We start from the raw sequence: 27,385 nt of genomic DNA on the forward strand, positions 1-27,385 counted from the left end.
CTCTTTCTCTGCTCTTCTGCAATACATTTCAAACTTCTGCTTGAAAGCTTCCAAAGGAAACAGGTGTCAGCATATCAGTGATCAAAACAATAGATTGTTTCCTTAATGATCTACCCAGAAACTTTGCAAGAAAATAGCCTAAAAATTCATCCTGAAGCAAATAATCCTACGCGGTTTTGCCAATTTCTAGGAAAACGGAAAAACTCTGGAATTAAATTTAACAGCAGCATTAATTATAGGTGTCATTACCTGTTCTGCCCCTAAAAAAGTTTAGTATTGTTTAGATTTTCCTGGCATTTTAAAATAAATAGTATTTCTAATCCATAATATTTCACTTTAGCAACCCGAGAATATGGCTGGTGTTTCTAAAGCTGTTCTGTAGTAGTCTTATTCATCATTCATTATTTCCAGCTTGGTAGTGCACACAGGTCCAAACAGCATTGGAACATTGTGTGTTTGATACTTTATAGGTATTTTGCTGCAATCCAGTCACATCCCCAAGGGTCTAGAAATACCAAGACAATTAGAAGACCAGAAATAGTGATCCTCTTGTAAATATGGGCTACCAAACAGCAGCCAGTTGAAGCACTTGCTCAAGGGCACACTAAAAGAGATCTCTCAGAGACAGCTACTGAGTTTGTATCTCCCAAGGTCTTACCCATAAGAGCATCCTTCCTTTTCCAACTGTCTAAAAAATGGGAGATAACTGGCTCTGCTGGGTAATTATGTGTCAGACTAAAGGAATTTGAAATGTGGTGCCCTTCAAGGCTCTCTTCCTTTCCCATTTCCCATGCTGTAAATACAAAGTCTCTCAGTGAGATTGTTACTGAATACAGGACAGAGTGTTACCATTATGCTGATGATGCAAAATATGTTTTTCTGGCCTTGTAGCTGCAGGGCCTCCTCCATGGGAAATTTTGAAAGATACTGTTAACTGAATGCATCAGGAGTTATTCATCCCCAAACCTGAGAAGATCCGTATTCTTGGCAGAGGTCACACACCTCAAGAGGGTACTCACAAGTCCCCAGCCTATCACCACACTGCATATGCAAACAGAGCCTTTTTTATTATTTTTATTCAGTTGCATTATTCCAAGACCCCATCACAGGACTCTTCATAGGGCAGTTGACGTCACTGCAGCTGTACATTATCTCAATGTGATGGGCTATTGTGACACATTATGTCCACCAAGCAAATTTTTTGCATCAGCTGCTGCTTATTATTTCTAAATCTTTCACAAGGCTTTACTTCGGCTATATTTAAGAACTACTCACTGAGCTCTTAAGTGGTGTGCCTCTGTGCTCATACACCACCCACTGTTGAAAGTTTCTACCATTGAATATGAAGTCAGCTGGATAGCTTAATTTTGTTATGACAGCCCTCCGGAATAAAATTCCATCTACATCACATCTGTTCCCATTTATCCATTCCCAGTGTTATGAATTTAGACTGAAAATATGCCTCCACTTTCTTGGTTTTAACATTAACATACAACACAAAATAGAAAGTGTGACATATACACTTTAGTAAGTGTATGACAGAACGTGTTTGTGTGGAACAGTATGTGTGCAGATGTGCATTTACAACATACAGCATTATAAAAATGTAATTAATACTAACTTGGGCTATGCAATCTGTACAAAAAATGGATTTCAGGATATCAGTGTTATGCATTTTTATATTCCCATAATAATTTTATAAGCACTCTATGAAATACTGTGTAACATTTCTATTTGCTTTTCTATGTACACAATTGCATTCCAAATGCTATTCAAGATTACACCCTCTTGTATTATACAGATGTCACGGAATATGTAAATATTTTACTGTAAAATGCTCATACTATGACTTGTGCCCCAGAGGGTATCCCCTAATTTATAAGTGCTTGATGAAGATGTTTAGATTTTATTTGATATTATTTATTTTTGATAGCATAGCAGGAAAGCTAGTGTGCAGGGGATAATCTTGATGGATTTGCTATGACAGATCTGGTGTTTTATAAAATCTTCTACCCCAAAGAAATCAGTTCTCCTGCAGTGACGGCTCATGGGAAACTCAGGTCACTTCCATTAGCAACGATGCATTGGTAACATTACTGTATTCAGATGTTGGGAACTCATTTTACCTTAAGATTTATACAGTGAACATAAAGCATGGGGTTTTCTTGGATGCAGAGTAGCTGCTGTGCATTACGATACCTGCAATATTATATTTTTCCTTCCATTTTCCCAGCCTTCCTTCACAGTTTCTCAGTCACCACCCTGTATTTTTCAGGGAATAAAGCTACTCTCGCCACCAAGAACACTCCAGGGCCCTCCAGCGAGAAATCCCTTCCCCCACACATGGCCTCAGAGTCTCACATCTGTCTGTCTGAAGTCATTAATCCAAAGACTTCAATGAAGGCAGGATTCTCGTGCTAACAAGCTGGCAGCTTGGGTTGTGTTGTTTCCTGGCTCCAGCTAAAGCCTTCCCTGCAAGTGGTTAGAATGCGCAGCCCCTCATTTTAAGCAATGCTCAAGTGAGAGAGTTTTTTCACTGAGGCTCAGTCTCAGAAACAGAAGGAAGGATCTTCACAAACATAAAAGCACAGCCCTTTCCCATTTAAAATATTAATTAAATGTATTGTTAAAATTCTTCACAGAAATCACTCCCGCTGTCTCTTACCTATGCAATGTTGGAGGGGACATGACAGAAACCTTAGCTCACCGTGAGGTACAATTCAGTCAGGCTCAGGCTATATGATGCATATGTGTTTCACATGAAATGAGTATGTTTCACTCTACAGTAAGCTAACATTTTGCCAGCACCCAAATGAAACACAGTTTGACAGTGGCTGCTGAGTGAAAAAATAAGCATATCAAAGCAGATAACATTCATTTCATGAATTAGATTTTAATCATTCTTAACTTACACCCTGTAAGTATAAATAGAGAGAGAAAAATAAATGCCCTTAGCTTTCTTTCAAACCATAGTTATTTAAAAAGGGATTATAGATTATTATTTGGTGGATTTTGAATTATTATTTTTTTAAACAATTTTAAACACCTCTTCCAGCCAGTAATATATTTTCCTTCTGGAAAACACGTACCTTTTTCTGTTTTTCAGGCTTCCACAAAATTAAGTTCTCTGAGAGGTCAATAATGCATTTCTAAAGCTCTTTACAGAGATCAAACTGGATCCTTGGCCTTTTTTTCTGGTCTCTTTATGCACATATTAAAAAGCTGCTAAAACAAGGCAAGTGAGACTTCCCTGATTTAAGAAAATTGCTGATTGCCAAATGCCATCTAGGATGGCTCTGGGACAAACCTCAGGAGGAAAGAGGGCTGCAGATAACAGTCCAGAGCAGTATTTCTGCAAGCATCCCTGAACCCCAAAGCAGTTTTTAGGAGCTTTAATACCAAAGTAGCTAAAAGGCTTTACTTTAACTTTGTCCCTGTATCTTTGCTGGCCTGATTAGCAAAGAACAGGTACAGGCAAAAATTTGTTCCACTGTACAATTCATTCATCCACCACTCAAATGAAGACATTTCTGGTACAGGAAATGACCACACTCTCAATGTCAAGATAACGTCAGTCTTGCAAAAGCATTCTGGAATTCATTAATGGGCATGGCTAACAAGTGCCTCCTTATGATACTTCATTTGACAGAGGCATTCTGGTAACAATGGTGCTTGCTTAAATTAGGGTATTCACTGATTATTTTAAGGGAAAAATATACTAGCTCATGCAGCAAGCTGAGGTTTCCACCTAAACGGACATGAGAAAAGCACAGCCTAATACAACATGACCACAAGCAGCTTCTACCAAGAAGCTTTGTGTGGTCCAGGACACCTGTGATTCATAAGACCAGTGACAGAAGACCTGGCACCCCTGACTGCCTCTTCTCCTCAATGCCCTGCTGACATTACCAGTGACTTTATACTATGTCCTCATTAAGAGATGCTGGCAAATTGGAACAATGCTATAGAAAGCAAGAATTTCAGTCTTTAAAACAAATACGGAAAATTATGCTAATACGGAAAATCAAGCTACATCTAAAAGAAGTAACAGATATATCCCTCACAAGGGCATAACATGAAAATGCACAAAAAATAACCCTCCAGTTGCTGAGATGCAGTTAGTAGATCTCCCTATTCATTGTTAACCTTCAGAAGCTATCAATTCATCACAGCATATGGAAGTAGGAGAGAGGAAAAAATAAAAGACAAGGAAAAACCAAAAAAAAATAGAAAAGAGGACCACAAACTGAAACAAAATATGAGATTTGACAACTAAGGGTGTGATCTAAATTCATTGCAGTGAATTGGAATATTCTCACCAACTTTAACACGCTCCGGATCTGTGCTTAACTGAGAACAAAGATGACATGAAAGGGAGAATGTGTATGAAATATATCATACAGTTTTAAATAACTCTTCTCCCCAGGGTGACGTATTTACTTATGAAGAAGAAAGCAAACAAAATATACAGAGTGGGCTAGTATTCAGGGAAAAGATGAACCGTAGAAGACAACTTGTATGAGCAACAGCAAAGCATAAAATCTTGTGCCTAACCTGAATGTATGAATATTCCCCCAAAAAACTGCATGATGACTTCAGTGATGAAAAGTAAATATATTCTTATAATTTCATTAGACCACGGTTGAAGTGCTCAATGGCTTTCAGGATAAAGCCAAGAACAAGTTAATGATACCAAAGGGGATTGTTAAAACATATAAAATAAATGCCAACATAGCCAAAAAGTAAGGCTACTTTGGTAGGAGAGAGGTGGGCAAAATTCATGATCCCCAGATACATGTATTTATTATTTGTTCTTATTGAAAGCAGAAGGTTTGACAGAAAACAAGAAATAAAAAATCGCTATTGATAGCACACAAGTAAGAAATATAGTTGCATCCAGCCAATTTGTCCAGGTTAAAGGCATCCCTTAGTACACACTGAAAATACTAAGCCCTCAACTTTCTGAAAAGTCATATAGCATAGCAAGTATAGCCTCAAACATCAATAAAGAGGAGCGGTTTATTAAACAAGGAGCCTAATTTCAAGCATATTCTGTAATGTGATAGAACAGAACAATTGCTGAGGGGAAAAAGAAAATAAACAGAAAAAAAACCCAACCCCAAACCACTCCTCTAAACATTCAAAGGATAATGGAACGATAAGCAATAAGCAGCATGGGTTCATAAGGAACATGTCTTGCCAAAGAAACGTGATTGCTTTTCTGATAGAACTGCAGAAATCCTGGATGAAAGATACACAGCACGATTTTAATAAAGGATTTAATACAGTGTCTCACTAAATCTCCTGAAATTAATTAAAATTGCTTTGGATGTAAGCACTGTCATGTAAACTGAAAACAGGTTGAAGGATCACAAACACTGGCTGATAAGAAATGGCAGCGGATTGCACTAAGTTGTGGGGAAGTATGCAGTGGGTCTAGCGCAAGGTATAAAGTTGTTTCTTGTTTTAATAACTTCATCAATAAGCTGGAAGAAAAGGTAAGCAGAATGTAAATTAGCTCTGCAGGTGAAACTACAGTTGGAGTAACGTTAAAGTGGCAGAAAATAACAAACTAAGGTCTAACTTTAAAAAAATAAGAAGTAAAAAGACAGCATTGGAGAAGGGACAGCCCACAGCAGAAAAACAAATAACTTGTATAGGCAAAGCAATGGTGTACACTTACCCTTAGGAACGAAGGGCAGCATACATATGAAGGTTTGGAGTGCACTTCATTGGACACAAAAGCTAATGTATGTTTAGGCTGCATATTTAGCAGTTTAATGTGGCACAGGAAGGGAGAAAATCCTCTGTGCGTGTAGGAAACATAACATTTTAAGTGTTTACAATTAAATACTTTTTAGCATTCCAAACTAGAGAAAAATCTTGAGATGCACACAGGAGGGAGAGATGGAGACCACAACACTGGGAGATAACAACAGGGGCTAGGGACAAATAATCTGAAGTTGCCTGCTCCACACTTTCAAGGAATGAGGCAGCCTCTACACAGCAGGCTCTCCCTCTCCATTTTGTTCCTTAAGCTGTTCTTCTTTTCCTCATACTCTCTCAAGAGAATCCCTTTCTCCTCACTCATGACTGTTTTTTTCTGTCAGCCTTCTTGACTCCTCTCCCTCTTTGTCCTTCACAGAGTCTTTCTAAGCTCCCCTTCCCCTCATTTTCTTCATTTCTCTTTATAGCTGCACTGGCTGCTAAAAACCAACAACTGAGATGTCATTTGACTGCCTTTGCCACTCTGAGATACATGTCATCACCTGGTCTGGGCTGGACTGCAGATGGGGTTGGAGGAGGTTCTGCTATGCTGGGCAATCTGCAGCATCCCAAAGACAGCAATGCTTCCAAAACTTTTTGGATCTATGAACTGCGGCCAACTCTTTGGAATTTCTCAGCACAGTTTCAACTGGAAATGGTGGAGCTTTCATTCTTCCATCAGGTTTTCCACACCAGCTGTGAAACCTTTGCTATGGCCTCACAGATCTTCCTTAGTTCATGGACCACAACTTAGAAGTCACCACAGTTCAGTTCTTAATTTCCCTTGAACTACCGTTTTGCATTAAATAACAAACTAGGGCAAGTAGTGACTAACTGGAATATTGTTCCTGGTGGTTATCTGTATCACAAGGGCAGACTGACTTGAAGCTCTGAATACTAGTTTGTGCATTTTACGGTTTATGGCTTCAATCCAAATGAGCTGAAATAGTCAAACTTAGAAATCAAGAAAGTGAGAAGGACCATGGCCATTTTTCTGTATGGGGAAAGTAAAAGGACTCTGGTAAATATAGGAAAAAATATTTTGTATAAAGCAGCTAGCAAAAAAAGCAACCAACCAATCAACCAAACAAAAAAATAGCTAAGAATTCTCTGCAAGGCAATGACCAAAAGAATTTCACCATGGTGGACACTTTAGAAAAATCACTGTTAGGTTGAATTCTGACATCAGCCACCATTTTAAAAGCCTGTCAAGGTTTAACCTGTGTCCGTAAGCCTCTAATTGCCCTTTTACATTTCTTACTGATTACAGAGTAAAAATCTTGGAAAAACTTTTAAGAAGGAAAGGTTTTATTATTTTTTCCCTGATCTGAATTTCATAGCCAGGCAAAGAAAAAAAAAAAGTCTTTGCATCTCACCTCTAGTGTTGTAGATTATTGAGAATTTTTATCTGTTTGAGCACTTTCTGCACAGAAACTTGTGAAGATGATCACAGGTAAAAGGGATGATGCTAACATGAGAGACTGAAATAGAATGATTTGATGTGGATGGACATGACTCACACGGCTTCACCCTCATTGTCTTAATCTATGATCTATCAAGGATACTCACTAATAACGGATACTCTTTCCTACAGCTCCACATTATATAAATATAACTTATTCCCCAAATAATTCACCTTAAAAAGTGTTGATGACTTCTCTCTCCAACAATTCATGTTGTTGGATAGTCTATGTATTGTTCTGCCTTTTGGATAAAATAGGACAGAAAAGCAGCAATGCAAGTATCAACCACATTTTAGTTCTCCATGTAATATAGATCACTTGTCTTTTTGTTACTAATAGTAAAAGAAGGGTTGCTGGTACTTATCTTTCAAAACAAGGATAACGTCAACAACAAATCTATTTGGACTATGTGATATGAGCACTGATGCTTAACCTTTAAAACAGAACTCAAACTTCAGCAAAAGAGAAAGGTTAAAAGGAAAAGTATTATAATTTAAAATGTGAAACTAGACAGGAATAGCAATCTATACTCAGGAGCCATCATAAGCTTTCCTAACAGACATCAATAAATGCAGAATCAGAATAGTAATTACAAGAAATTCCCAATATTATAATTAAACTTTGAATTCTTTTTTAAAATTCAGTTTCAAACTTTACAACATTTATTTATTATTACAGAGCCTGACCCAGCCATATAAGCAACTGAATTCAACAACAAAAGTCCTTCCATTGATTAGGGCATTTTGGTCTGTCTGAAATAAAAGTCCCCATGATACCACATCTGACCTCAGATTTTTATGACAAGGTAATACACATCATAACCCATCGAGATGTAAGAAGACAGCATAAACAAATCAGTCTTTTTTCTATAGGAAAAAAGTTGTCCTATTACCTTTGCCTAAACGAGGAAGGAGAATGGAGTGTAAGGTAGCTGAGCACATCATAGTTTAAAACCAAAGAAGAACAAAAGTTATTTTGAAAAATATACTCTTTTTCTTCTTCATTGACGAACTGTTGAATATGAACCCTGAGGAGAGGTAAAAAGGACGGCAATAATCCCTGCTTGCTGCAACACAGTAACATGTTCAGGCTAAAAGTATCACTTATTCAGATAAGGAATATTGGAGACGTCAAAAAAACATTGCAGGCATTGAAAGCCTATTGATTTCTTTATCATATTTGAAATGTCATAGAACACCAACAAAAAAGAATGAACATATTTGGAAACCTTTCAAATTCCATAATTTTATATTTTTTTCATGTAGGAACATGTTTATTGGTTTGCCTTTTACAGATTTTGGCTGAAAAAAAAATCTCTGAATTTCAGTTCCCTTGTCCAACAGAGAAAAATGCCTTTTTTTTTTTTTTTTTTTGTAATGTGTTATAAATATAAATGTCTGCTTGTGGCTTGTAAGACTATTTCTAGGCTGATGCATGAGTTGGTAGAAAGACTGTCAAAACATATACAACTCCTTTAGAAGAGAAGCACACTATGAGTTGTGAAAGCCTGACTGAACTGGAAGCTATATCAGAATATGACAGAGTAGGAGCTTTATCCTAAAGGAAGATCTTATCATAAGAAGTACCAAAATTATTTGAAAGACACAGGACATATGCACCCCCGCAAAAAAAAAAACCCAACAACCCCTCTTCCCCCCAAAAAAATCAACTCAGAAATTATATGGACTTCAGCAAAATTTCAGTTAAATATTTGAGACCAAAGAAACCTTCAGACACTAACTTTCAGCATCTAACAGGGCAGCAATAGTAAACAGGGGACTATCATAATGGCAAATTAATTGTTTTTAAAGCCAGCAAAAGAGGACCTTTTTAAACTGGCAGAATTAGGTAAATATGGTGAGGTGCAGATACACCTAATTCTACACAATACTACATCTCAATGAGATAAGAAACCTCTAGGAAATATCATTCCTCTGATTCCCTTTGATGTAAATGTTTCAACAAGACAAAAGCCCAGAAGAACACTTCCATCATGCCTATATAAATATAACAAGCTCCTCCATTCCAGGCAGGGTGGTTACATGGCTACAAGCTACAAAATCCAAATTTTTTGCAAGTGCTGTTCTTTGTTACGAACCAAATACTTAATGAAGTAAGAGAAATGTGACAAAATGTAATCAGAGAATAATAACATGAGAATTTTTGTGTTTAGAAATCAATTTTCTCTATTATAAAGCAGGTGGAATGCTGACACCAGAAAACCTCTGCACGACTTGGTTCTTATCTCACCATTAAAGGATCAGTGACGTAAACCAAACACTGCTTAACCTTCTTCTTCATGATCCATATTTCTTGCACAAGTATACAGAAGGGCAATATGTCTGCTAACTGCTCTCTGCTCCTTCCATATAAAAGCCAGAAGCAATATTCCTCAGTATCCTTTAAGAACAAGCAGTGAATTTATCATATCTGTTTGTAATGCCCTTTGGGACTCTTCAGGAAGAAAGGCACAGTAAATGTAAGCTCATTATCATCATTAACTCCTTTTATACACCAGCTGAGCTCAGAAGAAACAAATGGGAGAAAAATATAAGGAAAAAAAGGTTAAATACATTTACCATTCTCTTCTTTTCCTGGTAGGTTTTGTTGGGTTTTTTCATTCATAGATACCTTCATTAGATAAAACTTATTCTTTATTAGGAAGTCTTAAAATTAGCTTGATCATTTAACTCCATGAGATGACACTTACATTGCTAAGGAAGGATAATGAAATGGCTTGACTTATATGAAGGGACATTCAATACAACAATGCTTAACTTGTTACACTTTTTCTTGTAAGCTTAGAAACACCTTAACCTTCCCACAGTCACACCTCACCTACATGTGGGAGAGAATGGTTTCAGGAAAAGGCAAAGCTTTCCGTTTGTCCTGTTTGTGTATTTTCTGGGTAACCGTCACAGCCAGGGGAATGGCACTACACCTAGATTTGAATGGGACAGGACTCACTAGTTTTAGCCATTGAAAGGTCACATTTTTCATCCAAAATAATTTTCTAAGCTCCTTCTAGGGTAGACCTGTGCAAGCGCCACCTCCAGACAGCAATTTATACCACACACGTTGGACATTATTATCAGATAAAGGACCTCAGGAAGGCACTTTCCTCTCTCTGTGGACGGCAAGGTGAGCCTAGTGAGTACCTTCATGTCAAGCCTACCTTTCTGCCAGCTGGTGAATTCCTGCAATTGTGTTCTTACAAATAACAACTAACAATTCATACGAAAGGATCCTTTCAACACTACAGCTTGATTCAACCCCATTGAGAAAAAGCGGTAGTAATCTTGTCTCTGTTATTGCATCTGATGATTGGCTTTTTGCATGGATGCGACGTATATTTTCTATTACTGTAGATTTACATGGTTTTCTTTGTTGATCATTTAAAAAAGGCGGGGCCCCAACCTGCAAGCACATCCCATGTACTTGGCACCTCACGACTTTAAATACTGGCCTGCAAGAAAAGAATTTACAGGACTATTAGATCCACAGCCCTCATATCAGTCCCTAAAACGGGGAGCTCTGGTAGCTTTGACTACATTTCTGATCTTTACATCAAATGCGTTAAGTTGGGAGGGAAGAATGCTTCTCAAACTGCTTTATGGGAAAAGTTTAAAACTTTTAAACCTGTTGGGAATAAGCTACACTAAAACTCTTAAAAATGGAAACAAGGGCAATAGAGAATCTTTAAGGCTACTTACATTGAAACATTTATTATATCCAAATTTGGCAAGCTAAGAAGTTACCTGAATTAAATAAAAATCAGAGAAACAAGGAGAAAGAGCTGTGAAGTTTATCTGACTCTACAAAGCCAAGAAACAAAGCCACACACAAATGTTCGAAACAGGGAAGAAACGTAGACCTGCCTCTCCAAGGCACTGAAAATCGAAAATGCCTGGAGACGCTTCTGATGCTGTTGAGCTGCGGGGGTGATGTTTTCAACACATCTCCTTCAACGGCACCCCTGCGCTTCATTTTGCGCTCTCATATGGAAACAGCCCTCTCCCCCCCACAACTGTGCCCTCTCCCCCCCACAGCAAGGTGCCCTCACGGGCTGCTAAACCCTCTCTTCGTCTTCCAGCCAGGTGCTGAGCTCCCCCCGGCACCTCTCACCCTCTATTCCCACCGCCCGGGATCCGTGCCGGGGTGCGAGACTCCCCGCACCCCTTCGCTCGCCTGTCGCTCCCCCGGGCCCCGCTGCCACCCGCGAGCCGAGGCAGGCAGTCAGACCCTGAGACCGGGGCGCGGGCAGCAGCGCGGGGTCAGCCGGCAGGCTGCAGAGACGCCCGGGGACAGCGGGCCCCGGGCTGCGAGGGCGCCGGCAGCGGGGCGGCGGCTTCTGCCGGCGTATGCCGGCACGGAGAGGCTGCGGGAGGGCGGACGGGGAGGGCAGGGCTCGCCTGGCCCCCGCGCCCTCCCCTCGCCTCGCCGCCCGGCTCCCCCGGCAGGCGGGCGGCGCCTCGGCGGGGCGGCGGATCGGTCCCGCAGCGCCGCCGGGCGGCGCTTGCGCACTGCGGGCCGCCGCGGTCCTCGCCCGCCGCCGCGGTCCTCGCCCGCCTCCCCGGCGCGCCCCCGGGAGCGGCGGCGGACCTCAGCCTTGGCGCGCCGCACCGGGCTGAGCGGGGCCGGAACCGGGAACAGGAGCGGAGCCCGCCGCAGACCAGCCCCTGCGGCCGCGTCTGCCGCCCCGCTTCTCCTGCTGCCCGCGCAGCTCGGGGAGGCAAGGAGCCGACCCAGGGGGTCGGTCCCGCGGCTGCGCCCGCCCGGCGCCGGCAGCAACTTTGCCGCCCCGGCCGTTCTCGCCGCTCTCTGCCGGGGTGCGAGCGCTTAGGCGGCGCGGTGATTAATCCCGGCAAGAGTTTTGCAAAGCTCTTACACACCCTAAGCTGCGCGCGGCAACCTGTTTCCTCCGAGGTTGCTGGAGAGGAGGAATTAGCGCTTGCGATTATCCGGAGAGATGAGGTGTTTTTCACAAGGGACCTTTCCTCACCAGTAAAGCCACCAGCTGCCCGCAGCGGCGGGAGGATGTAAATAGGCAGCACGAGGCCGGCGCGACTGCTGGCGAGGAGGCAGCGGTCCCGGGAAAGGGCGGAGCGCCGGAGGGGGGTCCTCCCGGCGCTGCACTTGCTACATTAACTCGGCGCGTCGGAGACGGCGGCACAACTTTCCGGCTCTGCCCCGGGAGGCGCCCAGAAGAGCCACCCCGCTGCTCCGGTCGCCGCGCCCCCCGCGCCGGCCGCTTCTCGAGGCGGACCCCGGCGGCAGCGGCGTCGCGGCTGCCCCCGCCCCGCTGAGGCAGGCTGTCCCCGGGAGCCCGGCGGGCATGTCTCCCGCTCCCAGCCCCGCTGAGCGGGGCGGCCGCCGCCTCTGAAGGGGAGCAGGCGAGCCCCGCCGCCTCCCGGCCATGCAGCCCCTCCGCGCTCCCCTCGCCCTGCTCTGCCAGGTGCTGGGCGCCTGGGCTGCTTGCGCCCTGGCCCCCGCCGCGGCCGCTGGGCTGCCGGCGCCCCCGCAGCGCGCCCGCTCGCCGCTAGCCCCGACACCCCTCGCCCCGGGCCGGCGGGCGGCCGCGGCTCTCCCCGGTGGCGGAGCCCTCCCCCCCGGGGCCGACGCCGCGACCGGCGGAGCGGCGCGGCCGGCCGGCAGCTGCGCGCCGCGCGGGGCGGCGGGGGCCGGGCGGCGGCGGGCGCGGAGCAGCGAGCGCGGAGCCGGCGCGGCGGCGGGGAGGGGCGCGGCGGGCGGCCCTCGCTGGCTGCCCCTGAACGGCTCGGCCGGCGGCGAGGGCAGCGCCGGGGGCCGCGGCAACGCCACGGGGCGCCGCGCCCGCCTCCGCAACCCCTTCTACCCGCTGACCGAGGAGTCGTACGGCGCCTACGCCGTCATGTGCCTCTCCGTGGTGATCTTCGGCATCGGCATCATGGGCAACATGGCAGTGATGTGCATCGTCTGCCACAACTACTACATGCGCAGCATCTCCAACTCCCTGCTGGCCAACCTGGCCTTCTGGGACTTCCTCATCGTATTCTTCTGCCTGCCGCTGGTCATCTTCCAGGAGCTCACCAAGAAGTGGCTCCTAGAAGACTTCTCCTGCAAAATCGTCCCGTACATCGAGGTAATGGCGGTGGGTAGGGATGCGCGGACCCGTGTGCCTCCGCGCAGCCCCCGGGCGGCTCGGCCGCGCCCCCCGCCCGCCCGAGGGGTCGCGGGCCTCCGAGCGCCCCTCCGTCGCTTCTCCGCCGCCGGCCTTAGCTGCGTGCGGGGCCGGCGCTGCCCGCCTTCATGGCTGCCGGCCCGGGGACGTCCAGGTGCGGCGTGGTCTGGGTTTCCCGGGCACTGCTGAGGCAGAGCGGGCCCCGGCCCGGCCCCGCGGTGACAGGGGGAGGTTGCCGCCGCATCAGGTCCATCAGCGCCGGGATTTCTGTAGCCTCAGGCTGAGCGCGTCTAGCTCTTCCTTCCACTCGCGCGAGTCCTGCCAAACTTTCCTGCTCCTTGTGATCCTGAAAGGCGAAGAATCCTCTCAGACTTCAAGTTTTTTGGTTTATGCTTACTGTTCTCCTAAGGTGAAGCGAGTCAGGGAAGCGGATGGAGGGGGTGACTGGCGTTAGGTTGTAAGAAGGTGATAGTAAAAGACCATCAATGAGGTGTAGAGGTGTATGTGCTCTTAATTTATACTTCATGGTTCAAATCTCACACTTATTTATTTAGCTTATTTAAAAAAAAATAAAATGACCCCAGCTCCATTTAAATCGCAGCTTCTTGGCAGCTGTTGAGAGGCTGTGTCAAAGAAGCGCTCAGCCAGCTGGCCGGAGTCCTGCCGGCAGCGTTCAGGTTGTCCGCTTTATTTATTTACTGGAACTGAACACCGAGGCGTGTTGGTAGGGTGGTAGCCTGTAATTCTGGCTGGCTCTGCTGTATTCCCAAAACCTCATGTTCAACATTATTCTATAACTGGAAGCTGAGGAAATAACTATTGATTCTGTTGTCCTAAGAATGAGATATCAGGAAAAAACAAAAACACCGCCACCCCCCAAAACCAAAACCCACCTTTTTATTAATACGCAGAATATCAGTTTCAACAGCACATCGGTGCACAGTAATACGTAATTAACTGTCAACCAGTATTTTTAAGAAAGTGTTTAGAAAGATGTGTGACGTGTGTAGCCACTAAATTGTCATTACTTCTTTCGTATGTGATACACTTTATTACTGGTGGTTTTGGACAAAGGGTGGAGCTGTGCTCCGCTTAGATGAATTCGAGGCCAGCAGCATACCACGATGTTTGAAAACCTCGGAGTACACTTGATCGATTAGCATTTAAGAAGACATGAATGAGTAAATACGTATTTGTTGAGAAACTGATACTACTGGGAGCTTTTAAAATTTCTGAATTGGGTTTGGGGCTACTGCGTTAACCAATAAAATAAGTAGTACTGTTTCAGTTAAAGTGTAACCACTTCAATTAAAGTAGGTAGTGTAGTTTAAATGTTTTCAGGACTTTCCTATAGTGACATTTCATGCTTCCTAACATTTTTTTGGTGCATCCACATACAAAATAGAAATCATTCATTGCAATGCTGATTCTGATTAAAGATCAGTAATTGGAATGATTTGCATGGCCACGCTGTTCTTCAAAATTCATTGCTTATGCTCTGCAGCTTTGGGCACTAAAGAGTTTGTCAAACTGAAAGTAGTTTAGCTGAAACGTAGTTGCTGAAATTCAAAACTGTAATCCCAAAAAACATTCAGCTGCTACTGTCCCCCCTTTATACTTTAATGAAACCTTATTTTTTCACTTTAAAGTTCTGTAGATGTCTGGAGTTGAAGTCTTATTCAAGAACTGTCACCAATCCGGTCGTGATAGAGTAGTAGTAGCATGGTGCCTGTCTTAGCCTTAATTATTACTGGGGTCTGAAAGTGAAACATTCTCGTTGTCCCTGAGGAAGTTCAGTTAATTTATATCTAAGGTACAGATCTAAAAAGATGTAGCCGTGGGGTTCTGTGTTGCTCCCAGAGTTGTATATTGTTCATTCAATAGTCGTTAAATATAATACTCAGGTACGTAAAGTGTATTCATCACCCTGGGAGCAGTAAGTAAAAGGCTGGATTTCCCCCTCTGTAAACTGTAGCCGTGAGTGGCAGATACTGAACACCTCTAGTGGACTGTGACTTCCCACAGCTGGCCTTGAGTGTGGCAAGAAGGATTTGCTTCGTCCTGCAAATCAGGATTTGACCCTGCTGAGGCGGAGAAGGCAGTTAGAGCAAAGGTTCTCCACTTCCCAAGTGCTGTGCAAACCTCACAGGCGTTATACAGTGGTGCTGACACCAGCAGGAGCAATGCAGATGTGGAGCATGTCATTACATCTGCCCTGTGAGCAGCTGCTGCTCCATGCTCTGTCAAGGATTGTTCACTGCAGTGTGCTCATCTGACAGCTGAACAATACTGTCTTCTCCCTCACCTGGGCAGGCTCATCCCCTTCTCACAGAATGGGAGAAGGATGAAGTCTTCTTAGCTCCTTGAGAGGAAAGCTGTAGACAGCTTTCTTCAGGAGAGGTTTCCAGACCTTCATGGAATACAAATAGAAGCATCTTCCTGAAGATGGACAAATTTTAAGCTGTTGTCTGTGTTTTCTGTAAATTAGTCCAGTGTTTTGTTCTCTTAAGTGTCTCTCTGTCACATGCTTTGCATCTTTTTTTGCATGCCAGTTGTCCTTATATGCTGTTTAGGGAGCTACGTGTCTCACCCAGAGTTGTAGATCCAGAAATATCTCACTTTCAAGCATCAGAGACCCTTATTAGACTGAGCCCTCTGTCATGCCAACTTGTACTTTCAGAACTAGGGAACAGGGGATGTCTGATTATCCAGAGCAAGTGATATGGTGGTCACAGCATTTTAACATAACTCAAGCATGCTTTGTATTGTGTGTGAAGGTTTCAAGTGATCCCAGTGAGGAACCTTGAGTTTTCTTAGTTTAGCCTCTTGTGGCTAATTGTTTTTTTATTTGTGCTGTTTAATGGGGATTGTACAGAATTTCAGCAAAGCATCTGTTGCCAGTGATAACATACATGCACACAGTCTGGGGAAAATGGTATGTGATATCTTCAAGCACATTTGTATAAGTAAATGTTGAGCTTCCAGCAGTGGAAGGTCTCCACAGTATTTAATTTAAAGGGCAGTTTTCCCATACCTAATAAAGATCTGCTGTGACCAAATACTTTAAGCATTCATTTCAGCCATATATTGTATCACAGCTTGGTCACTTCTAACTATCTTTTGGAACTATGTCATGGCTAAGCTTGCATAAGGAATGCTGTGCACATGACTGAGGAAGAAACTGAGTAAATTAATTCTTCCGTGCTTTTCACCAGGTCTTTAGGTGATGAGAGTAAAACTGCTGGAGAACAAAGCTAGAAGGACAGATGGTTAGTAGAAGTGGATGAAATTATCTCCACCAAGAACTTCACTTTACCCTCATGATGGCACTGTCCCGGAGGAGCAGTTTTGAATGCACTGAGAGGGAATTGAGAAAGGAATTAGAACTGGGGCAGCTACTCTCCCCACAAAGATGGGTGGAGATGTGCTTCTCCTTTGCAGTTTTAATCCTCTGCTCAACAGTTCTTAAAATTTTGCCACGGTTCTACAGATGGTTCAGAAGTCTAGCTTTTAGCATGCATGTCTGAAGTGTTTACCTGCATACTGTGTTTATGTTGTCCTCCGTATACTTTCCTCAGTATTGCTCAGAATCAGGAGATGCAGGGTAAATGACAATACAAAGACAATGGCTTTGGCTAATTCATGTTCCACAAGCCCTGCCAATGTGGAACCCTTTTCTTTTTGTTTAAGCACACCCAGTCTTTTCAGCAAAAGGACTAGAGGAAAAAAAAAAGCAGTACAGAACAATATAGTTCCAGTTCCCCTACTTACAGATTTATGTTAGGCCTTGATAGAAAGAAGTGTGGGTGTAGACAAAATCAGTAGTTTTACTGTGCTTCTAAATATTTCACAACTGTTAAATATAACAGTGCTGTGAAGTAGCGTTTTTATTTTTTATTTTATGCTGGAAACCAGTAGTGAAGAGGTTAAGTAAGTTGTTTAAGGCCCAGAGCATCTTACTCAAGATGACAAATGGATTGTGTCAACTAGGACTAGAAACTATCTTCCGGGCTTTAAAAGGGAGCCTGCTTGAGTTGTGTGCATTCTGCTCTTGGAGGTTACGCTAGAAGCTTGATGAGTTTGAGGGGGGTTGTTGGAAGTAGGCATCACTTCTGTGCTGGCAGATTGAGACAAGCTCAAGTAAGGATTTAGAATTGGGGAATGGTCTAGAATGAGGGTTTGCAGAGGCTGATGTACCATCTGTGCAGTCCAGCAAAGAGCAAGAAGTTGCCAAGGCCAGTGATGGTACTCAGCCCTGCACTCAGTGCTAATAAACATGAGCCCCTCTGCCTTTCTCATCCCCCCCACAAAGAACAGAAAGATGAAGTTTGTGGTGTCCTCATCTGGACCATATCATGCGTGAGAGACTGGCTTGACTCTGGAGCAGGCGGACAGTGAAAGCCTCTGAAATCTGATGCCCGGTCTCTGCATGCGCTTTTGGCAATCAATTTGTGGCATCACTCCTGTTCCTGGTGGGTAACTTCCAGCTCAGGAAAGCTATCACAGTTAGTGTTCATAGTGGAAAGCATAAGGATTGATTTGGCCTGGAATACGAATTACTCTCTTTCCCTGGAGCTGACCCTCCAGGGCAGTTTGAGGTGAGGCTTTTTCTTGGTAGAGGCAAGTGAGAGGCACAAAGAAAGTGGCCGTTCTCTGCCTGTTCCAAAGCTGTCAGAAGAGATCCTTATTTTAAGTTTCACTTTAGGGAAGCAAATACTTTTTTATGGGAGTTTATAAAAGCTGTGTATTATTTGTCTTTTCTGTGTCTTTTGTTGTGCGGTATCCTCCTTACGTCTCTCTGACTCTAGGCTCCTGAACCTCCCGCAAGTCCTCTGGGTTGTAGACAAAGGTCCTCAGAGAGGTTTGCAGTTTCAAAGCTTCATACTGAGAGTTTTCTAGGGCAATGGCTACATGTGTCTTTTACTGAGGAGAGTATCTTCAGTGCTTGTCACGCAATAAATAGTTATTTAAAACAGAAGTGTTAATATATCTCTGCCCTTTAGGTGTTGATGGCATGATGATAGTAGCTGCCATGTTTGCTGTCCTGTCAGTCTTTCTTTCCTCTGCAAACCCTGTCCATAGGAGCTTATAATTTGTCCATAAAAATTTCCTTTTGGCTTAAACTTTGCATGTGGAATTTCAGCATGGAAATGAGTTTGTGTCAGACTAGGTTTAAAACTGGGTCAGTAATATTTAAGTTACATACGTGTGGAGAGAAGAAGGCAGCATCTGCTATCCTGGCACCATTGACTCTACTCTGAGCACTGGGATGTCATTGCTCCATATGACAGGATTTTTCCTGCAAAGGAGGAAGAGGCAGATTTTTAGCAGCAGTTCCATGTTGTTAGTATCACAAATTAGTGCAGGAGTTCCTTGTGTAGCATGATGAGAATTTGATCCTCAGTGGAGAATGGTGTTCATTTCTTTCTTTAAAAAAAAAAAAAGTAAAAACAAAAAAGTAAATTTAATTTACTTATATGGTAGCATGATAGATTGCAAACAGGAAAATGAACAAAAATTAAATCCTTTTGTGTTTTGTGATTTTTCCAGCCCTCTGGATAAGCATGTGGTGTGCTAATGAGTATTTCCAGTGCCCTGATGGTCTGGTTGGCTTTCGCTTCCAACAGAATTCAAGAGGAGGTCTTCGAAGCAGATTCTGATTCTGAACACTATTACTCTTAGTATATACACAAGGATAAGAAACACACAAAGCACATGTGCTTTAGGTCTCCCTGATATGAATGTTGATAGTACTACAAAGGAAACAACTGGATTTTACCCATTGTTCCACATGCGTAGGACATCTCCATGATAGCAGTTTCCAGAATTACCATCTTGTCTTTCCGATAATTAAGGTGGTGTATATTTTTGTTCAGTATGCTTAAGCTAATTGCTAATGTTGGAGGGGTAACCTGGCCCTAGTACTCTTTAGCTACTGAATTACTTCTGCCACACCACAGTAGTGTTTTGACTATTTGAGTGACCCTTTCTTATTTTAAAGCATAAAGCCATTAATATTTAAAAGCACTTCATGTAAGAAATATATTATATTTCTGTATTTTTGTTCTTTTGTAGTCATGACTGTCATTCTTTTTTTTTTTTAATTGAAAGAACAGAAACCAGAAATCTAGATAATTTTAAACAATTAAATAATTGTTTGCAATAGGATGACCTTTTATTTTGTGGTAGTCCAGTCTTATTACTGAACTCTGTACTGTAAGTGTAGAGTAGCACAAAAAAAATATTACAGTCTGTACTAACTTTATTTATTTATCTCAGGCAAAACTGACAAGTTTGCAAGAGCCACCATGGCATGTTGCATTAACATGCTCTAAAGCTATGAAGTTTGATGTGCATATAGAACAGCCATAATAGAATGACAGACTATAGTGGCTTGGGGAAAAAAATTAGTCGTTTATATGGCATAACAGGAATGGGTATAAAGAGTCTACAGAGTGTCACTGAGAGCTCAGAGATGGCTTGGCTTGTGCTTGGCTTGCAGTCGTCAACCTTTTCTGTAGTTCAGCTTTCCTGTTACAGTGGGGAAATGTTTCAGATATCCATCCTGCCTTGTAACAAAGGAAGGAAGAGTGCCTTGTAGTTTAAGAAGTGCTGTGTCATCAACATAAAATTCTGTCTTATAATTAAGTGGCTGCTGGATTTTCTAAGTCTTTTATTTTATTTTGTTCTGTATAAACTCAGCCTGTGTTGTTTCCCCTCACTTCTGCATCAGAAGGCGTGCTCCAGAACACGATGCCTGAGGTGATTAATGGTCCTTCTCATTTCCAGCCTTGAGTTGCTCATGGCTGGTTGATTCCCATTCTGTTATATTCACTGTCCTTCAATTTAAGTAACTCTTGCATCTCAAGATAGATTTATTTGTAGATAGCAGCAATATCACTTCTTACTCAAGTCTTACTGGACTGAGTGACCCAACCTCTCTTTTATATTCACTCACAGAATTGGGTCTTCATTGACCTTTTCACCCAAGTCACCTTTTCTAAACTCGTTTCTGGTTTTGTTTTCATTACCTTTATCTGCTCAAACAGGTATTAGTGAGAGAGAATTCAGAATTCAAGGAACGTGTGGACGTGGCATTGTGGGACATCGTTTAGTGGGCATGGTGGTGTTGAGTTGATGGTTGGACTTGATGATCTTACAGGTCTTTTCCAACCTTAGTGATTCTGTGATTCTGTGTTTATTTCCACTGGCATTGCCCACCCAACTACATCTGCACTGCTTCCCTGGTCAGCCAGAGGCTCTGCTCCTAGAGGCCAGGGCCAAGAGCTATGGGAGCGCGGCCAGGAGAAGAAGTAGGACAGGCCAGGGAAGGCCTGGGAACATTTTGATAATTGTTAACGTTCATGAAAGGGGAATGGGTATGTTAGAGGGATGGAGAGGAGAACTGATGCAATTAAGCTGAGCATTTAATGAGTTTACTGTTGTTCTCTGTGGCCTCAGCTGACTAACAGCTGGTGAGCTAATGACCAAAGCTTTATGCAGTGTCTCGAAGGAGTGTTATGGTGCCCACTAACATCCCTGCCAATGCTTTTAAAGGAGCAACAGCATTAAAAGACCCTCTTGTAACAATCATGTCTTCTTTCGTGTGTGTATGCTATAGCTGGTAGTCCCTTAAACGGTGGTTCTCTACCCAAATAGTGTGGGGACGGGGTTACTTCACCACCTTCTCAAAGCAGATCAGTGGCTGTTCCATTAGAAACTTGGGGACTTTTCTGTTGTCATCTAGAAAGAGAAAGATGTAAACTGGTGTCATCCTGAATGTCTAGAGACTGAAGGAGAATCTTCATAGGGACCATATGGAAATAAATTAACTAAGTGATGCTCAAAAACTACTGAGCCTGATTCGCCCTTGCCTTGCCTCATTTCCTGCCAGGTTGTTGAAATTAAGACTGCAACAGCATATCAGCATATCAGAAACTCAGCTGTTACAAGAAGAGCACCATTAAACTCCATGCAGCTTCACACTACTTTAGGATTTGTTAATTGTCCTTTACCTACTCCCCATCAAATGAATTATCTTTGTTCTGTAGTTATTTCAGGGCAACGTAACAGATTAGAAAGGGAACTTCTCTGGCTTCTTCCACATTTTCAGCTTAACCCTGATTATTAGTATGACAGGTATGAAGAAGCACCCCTAAAGTGAAATTGTGAACACGCACAATGCATGTCCCAGTTCTCACCCATGTAGGTTGTGAGCAGCACCCGTTGATTTTGCTGGCTATTACTCATAGTCTGCAATGTAGGGGAAATGAAGTGGGGTAAGTAATCAGACCCTTAAATTGCTATACTGGCTTTAAGCAAGTCAGCTGCAGTGAACCCCTGTACATCTGCTTGAGAGTGTTTGTTTTTTGCAAGCTTTTCCATGGCATCACTAACTCCGTTAATCTACAGAAAATAGGAAACCATTGCCTGTTCCAGAGAAACACTAGCTTTGTTTAGCTTGTTTCATCAGTGAATCCACAGGAGAGTTTTCAAAGCCAACTTCCACTGTTCTTAGTTGTTTGCTCTATTTCACTGTCTTAAACCTCCAAGTTGTTGGTCAAGTAATGTGACAGGAACCCCGTAGGTTACGTTTGTTTATGGTAGACATGTCTTCTTTCATTAGTCCAGCCTTAACAGCTGCAGCGTTTTAATGTCTTAGGCACTGTATGTCAGCCTGTTTGCAATGAAATGCTAAAGCAATAAAAGCGTGTGTGTTAGGGATGGGCGAGAGGCTCACGTAAGAGCTGAGAGGGAAAATGTTAATGTACAAAACCTCAGATTTTCTTCTGTTCTGCTGATTTTTATTTCAATCCCTATTCGTTCCTAAGTCTCAGTTATTTCCCTGTCTCCCGTAGTTGCAGAGACCTGAGTCCTGACCCTTTTGTTATTCATGTTGGATGTTCTGGCTAAAGGTTTTGCTGTTACTCTAAGGAACTTGAAGATTGCACACACATTTAAATGTTTTGGAAACAAGGTTGCTAGTCTTGAATTTAAAAACCTGATTCTCAGCAGCGATACATTAAAATTATCATTCATTAGTAAAGTTTATCAGTGTTCATTAAGATTTCCCTGTAAGTATAATTTTTCTTAATTGTTTTTATTTTTTGCTGTATTTACCAAGCTTTCTTTGAATCTTGCCAGACAGTTTAACTTTCTAAATCAATAGGTTTGCCTATTAAAAATGTTTACGGTACTGCTTTGTCATCATTAAATATTCCTGCAAGTTAATTAGTAAGAGATTGCATCTTACTCATCCTATCTTTTAGGAAGCTGCTTCAAAGAATTCCCCAACCAAGCCAATGCCTGACAGTTCAAATCCCAAGTGCCTAATATCTCTCAGTGATATTCAATTTTAGCAATCTGATATGGCCATTAATTATTGAAGGCCAAAATTAATGATACATTTATATAATTGTGCATAATTGTACTATCTATCTTTGCAGAACTTTTTACAAGAGATGCATAAATAGGAATATTTCAAAATTATGGTGGAAATCAGAAAGTATTTTTTTAAATCAACCTATATGAAATTTAAATATATCATTGCACATCAAATTTGAGTAAGCAAAATTATACTGAACTGCCTAATATTACCCTAGATTTCCCAGTTAATTGCACAGACACATGGTTTATTCATGATAAAAGTAAGCATTCTTTACATTTATTAGGAATATTGTGTAACAGTTTCTTTTCTTTTGCATCAACACATTTTCAGCATAAAACAAGCATGCAAACCCAAGAAAATAAATGAATTACAATGCAACAGGGCACCTAATCTTTCTCCAGTTGAGGTTAATGGGAGCTCTGCTTTGAATTCAAACTGAAGTTGAATTTATTGGAAATAGGATTAGGCCAAAATTGTATATAGTCTTCTTGCAAATTTCTTTTTAGGAAATTTAATTATAAACAGGATAAAATGATAGGAAATTATGTTTCATAACAGTACAAGATTTCTATTCATGCATAGAATGATGGTTATTAAAGCTAGAGATCATATGCATAGCTCTGTACTTGCTCTGTACAGCATATAATTGAGAGCTCTGTCCCATCCATCTTTAAATCATTTAAACAATGAAACTTCTGCCATTTCCTGGCCTGCAGTACACTTTCCCACAGGACGCTTCCTATGAAATTAAGCCTAGATTTTCCTGTTATTTTTTTCTAAATGAAATGTTGAAGATAAATTATTAAAGCCTAACTATTAGAGCGAAGGTCAGTTTTGCACAGGCTCTGGAAGTCTGAAGATTTCAGGTACAGTGCCTTTGAACTCACAGTACGGGATGACTTTATGTGCCAACATCGCATCAAAACGTCACTTAAAAGCCTAAGTCCGCAAAAACAGTTGTCAGCCCCTATTGTATTCAGTAGATGCCTAATCCGCAGGGTTCCTAAATTTTGTAGGTATGGAAGGTTTCGATGTTATGGTCCCCTACATGCTTGATGAATACGTGATATGGGCATAAGTTCATACTTATGCTGAATGAAGACTCTCCCATCTCTCCCCTTTTGACTTAATTTCCAACCCCTATGGTGGAACGGATCTTTCCGAAAAACACCCCTTAGAAAAATGGGGGGGGAGGAAGGGGTTTAGTTTTACATATTGGTCACTTCCTCATTTTTTTTTTTTCCACTCAGTGTTGCACAGATGCTTGCAAGGGCCTCCAGGAGAGGATGACACCAAGCTGAAATAAATATTTGTAGGTAGAAAAACAGAAGGAATGCATGCTGGATGACAGTTCAGCAAACACTGGAAGCTAAGTTCTGTCTGTGATGGTTCTTCTGATGGTGCTCAGCACCATGGTGCTTAACTGTCTCCTACACTGATACCCCTAAATTAGGTTTTCCTTTGTCTTTGTCAGTCAAGGGGCTAGTACTGACTGGTGTTTCAGAGTACAAATTGAGCTCTCTTTAACTATGAAAGAGTATAAACCTCTTCCAGAGAACAGCTCAATGGTAAGAGCCTTCATCCAATGTACAATAAATTAATTCCCTCTTCAGCCTGAGTGAGTTCAGGCTTTCATCTTCCATTTCTAAGATGACTGCCATCAACAGGGGACCAGGGGACTTTTGAAGGAGATTGATTTTTCCCACTTTCCACTGAATAATGGACTGTACCCTTGTAGCTGTCCTTTTTTTTTTTTTTTCCTTTTTTCCCTTTTTTTTTTTTCCCCAGACATCACCTGTATTAACTTGCATTCCCTTTCCTCCTTCCCAGGTAGCCTCTCTCGGAGTCACCACATTCACACTGTGCGCCCTCTGCATAGACCGATTTCGCGCCGCCACCAACGTGCAGATGTATTATGAGATGATCGAAAACTGCACCTCGACGACGGCCAAGCTGGCCGTCATCTGGGTGGGCGCGCTGCTGCTGGCCCTGCCGGAGGTTGTGCTGCGCCAGCTGGCAAAGGAGGACCCCGAATACAGCGGCAGCCCCCCGGGGGAGCGGTGCGTGGTGAAGATATCCACCACGCTACCTGACACCATCTACGTGCTAGCTCTCACTTACGATGGGGCAAGACTGTGGTGGTACTTCGGCTGCTATTTTTGTTTGCCTACCCTTTTCACTATTACTTGCTCCCTGGTAACAGCGAGGAAAATCAGGAGAGCGGAAAAGGCTTGCACTAGGGGGAACAAGCGACAAATTCAGCTGGAAAGTCAGATGAACTGCACAGTGGTGGCTTTGACCATTTTATATGGCTTTTGCATCATTCCTGAAAACATTTGCAACATTGTGACTGCCTACATGTCCACAGGGGTCTCTCGGCAGACTATGGACCTCCTCCATCTCATTAGTCAGTTCCTTTTGTTCTTTAAGTCCTGTGTTACCCCAGTTCTCCTTTTCTGTCTCTGTAAACCTTTCAGCCGGGCCTTTATGGAGTGTTGCTGTTGCTGCTGTGATGAATGCATCCAGAAGTCTTCAACAGTGACGAGTGATGACAATGACAATGAGTACACCACAGAACTGGAGCTCTCCCCTTTCAGTACCATCCGTCGTGAAATGTCCACTTTTGCCTCCGTGGGGACTCACTGTTGATTGAGCTTAGGACTTTATTTCCTGTATCTTTTTTTTTTTTTTTTTTTTTTACTTTGTATTTTTCTTCTTGAAGCAAAATGCAAGAAAAAAAGGATTATTGAAAACTACTCTGGAAGCCTATTTGCATATTAACAGTTGTGCTTTGGAAAATCATTTGGTTATTAAAATGAAAGAGAGAGAAGGAGAGCCAGCACTCAGTTTTAAATCATGGTATTTTGTATGGTGCTAGGATTTTATTGTTTGGGGAGAAGAATCCATATCAATCCACTTTTATTTAATTCCATAGCATTTTTTTGATAATCACTGTAAAATGGTTATATAGACATTGTGGGTTTTGCAAGATGTTCCATGTAAAAGATGTGGTGGAAAGTATTTGAAGGTAGTTTTAATCCAGTTACTGTACACTATTGTGAGAGGACTTGGACTTCAGAAAATTTATAAAGTAGCATAAAAATAAATGAGGTTTTATTCTTTAACTTCATTGTCGATCTGCATTTAACAAGGACACCTATAAGTAGTATTAAATTCCTTTAATAAGTAAGTAAAAAAAATCTTTGCTTTGCATAAAATAATTTAAATGGCCATATTTAATTTACCATTCATGTACTTATCCTTGGAGGCTATAATTACAGTGTTTAAGGATGGTTATAATGGTATTAGATTTACATGAATTTTTTTTTAATGTATATTATGAAGGTTCAGTGTGCCTCGTTGAAAATTTCCTTCTTAACCTGCAGGTATACAAAACCTGAGTTATTTTGTACTTCTTACGAAGAAAGATTTGCTTTCTCACTAAATTTTGTCATGTGTGGTTTCAAAATCAAGTTTCTTTCCCATTTGTTATTGGTTTTACATTGAGATTATGTCTGCAATCTCTGTATATATAGCTCCTACTGGCTTCAGTGAGAGTCCCATTGCAGAGGAAGGCATTCTTTTGCCAGAGGTTTGCTGACAATAAATGTGAGGGACTGAAACATGTGGAGAGTGAATTCCTTCATTTTTTAAAAGGTATAACCACACTTGGACGCTTGGGGCTTGACCCAGAGCCCATTGCAGTCAATGGAAAGGTTTCCATCAATTTCAGAGGGCTTTGGATCAAACTGGCATCTCCTATTTATTCGGGGATATGTAGCATGAATATTAATCACAGGGGCTCTGTATACCAATTGTAAATCATGCTGCTCTCACAGAGACTGCTATTCACTAGCAGCTCACAGCTCAGAAGCTGTTTTTGAGAACCACGGTGTGTTTTGCTGATGGCTGCTTGCTGTCCGCAGAGTTATTAAAATGAGGGTATGTCAACACTGCCAACAACAGTGCGATACAGTAAAATCTAAGGTTGTTAAAAGCAAGCCAGGTTGGAGACTGGAAAGTGCCTATCTTTACCAGCAGAGCTTATTTGCCCCACTTCTTGGCTGAAGTACACAAACTGTTCTTGGCAGGCAAGCTGGCTTGTGTTTACACTGGGCAGCAGGCTGAAGTGTAGACACATGATAAGGAACTGAATTTGTTACAATTAGCTTATATTTTAATACTAATTAAATAAATAATCCAATTGCAATAGTATGTACAGAAGTAAAATCCCATGCATCTGTCGTTTGAAATTAACAGTGACTGTAACTGATGTAGTCTTACTTCCCGATACCTGCCTCTAAAAATGTTAAAGAACTTGTTGTAACTTCTGGAAAGGAGTCTATCTTTTATTTGTAGATTCTGGACTTAATATGTTTAATCTTTGTACCTGCTTGGGCAGGCAGTATTTCTTCTTTTTCTTTACCATTTTAACCTATAACAATTTCAACTGAAAAGCAGTTGAAATTAATTAATCTGGATATGAATCCAAATATATATATGCACTTGAGTTCTTTTTCTGATTTTTTGATTCAGACGTTGGACCCTAGCAAAGCAGTCTGCTTTAAGCACAGGCCTAAATTTAAATATGTGTTTCTGTTTAGGACT

General features: G+C 42.2%; 1 protein-coding gene across 1 annotated transcript; it reads left to right on the top strand.

Annotated features, from left to right (window-relative positions):
- The first annotated feature begins 12,645 nt into the window (after positions 1–12,645).
- GPR37 (G protein-coupled receptor 37) lies at positions 12,646–25,426 on the top strand. The gene is made up of 2 exons (XM_059817213.1): positions 12,646–13,350; positions 24,608–25,426. Exons 1-2 carry the CDS (start codon positions 12,646–12,648, stop codon positions 25,424–25,426), a joined length of 1,524 nt encoding a protein of 507 aa, XP_059673196.1.
- The last annotated feature ends 1,959 nt before the right edge of the window (positions 25,427–27,385 follow it).

This window comes from Gavia stellata, chromosome 4 (genome assembly GCF_030936135.1).
Source record: "Gavia stellata isolate bGavSte3 chromosome 4, bGavSte3.hap2, whole genome shotgun sequence".
Taxonomy (NCBI): Eukaryota; Metazoa; Chordata; class Aves; order Gaviiformes; family Gaviidae; genus Gavia; species Gavia stellata.

Coding starts and splice junctions, on each gene's coding strand:
- GPR37 (XM_059817213.1), top strand. CDS start 12,646: ATGCAGCCCCTCCGCGCTCCCCTCGCCCTGCTCTGCCAGGTGCTGGGC. Junction 13,351..24,607: donor AAATCGTCCCGTACATCGAG/GTAATGGCGGTG, acceptor CCTCCTTCCCAG/GTAGCCTCTCTCGGAGTCAC.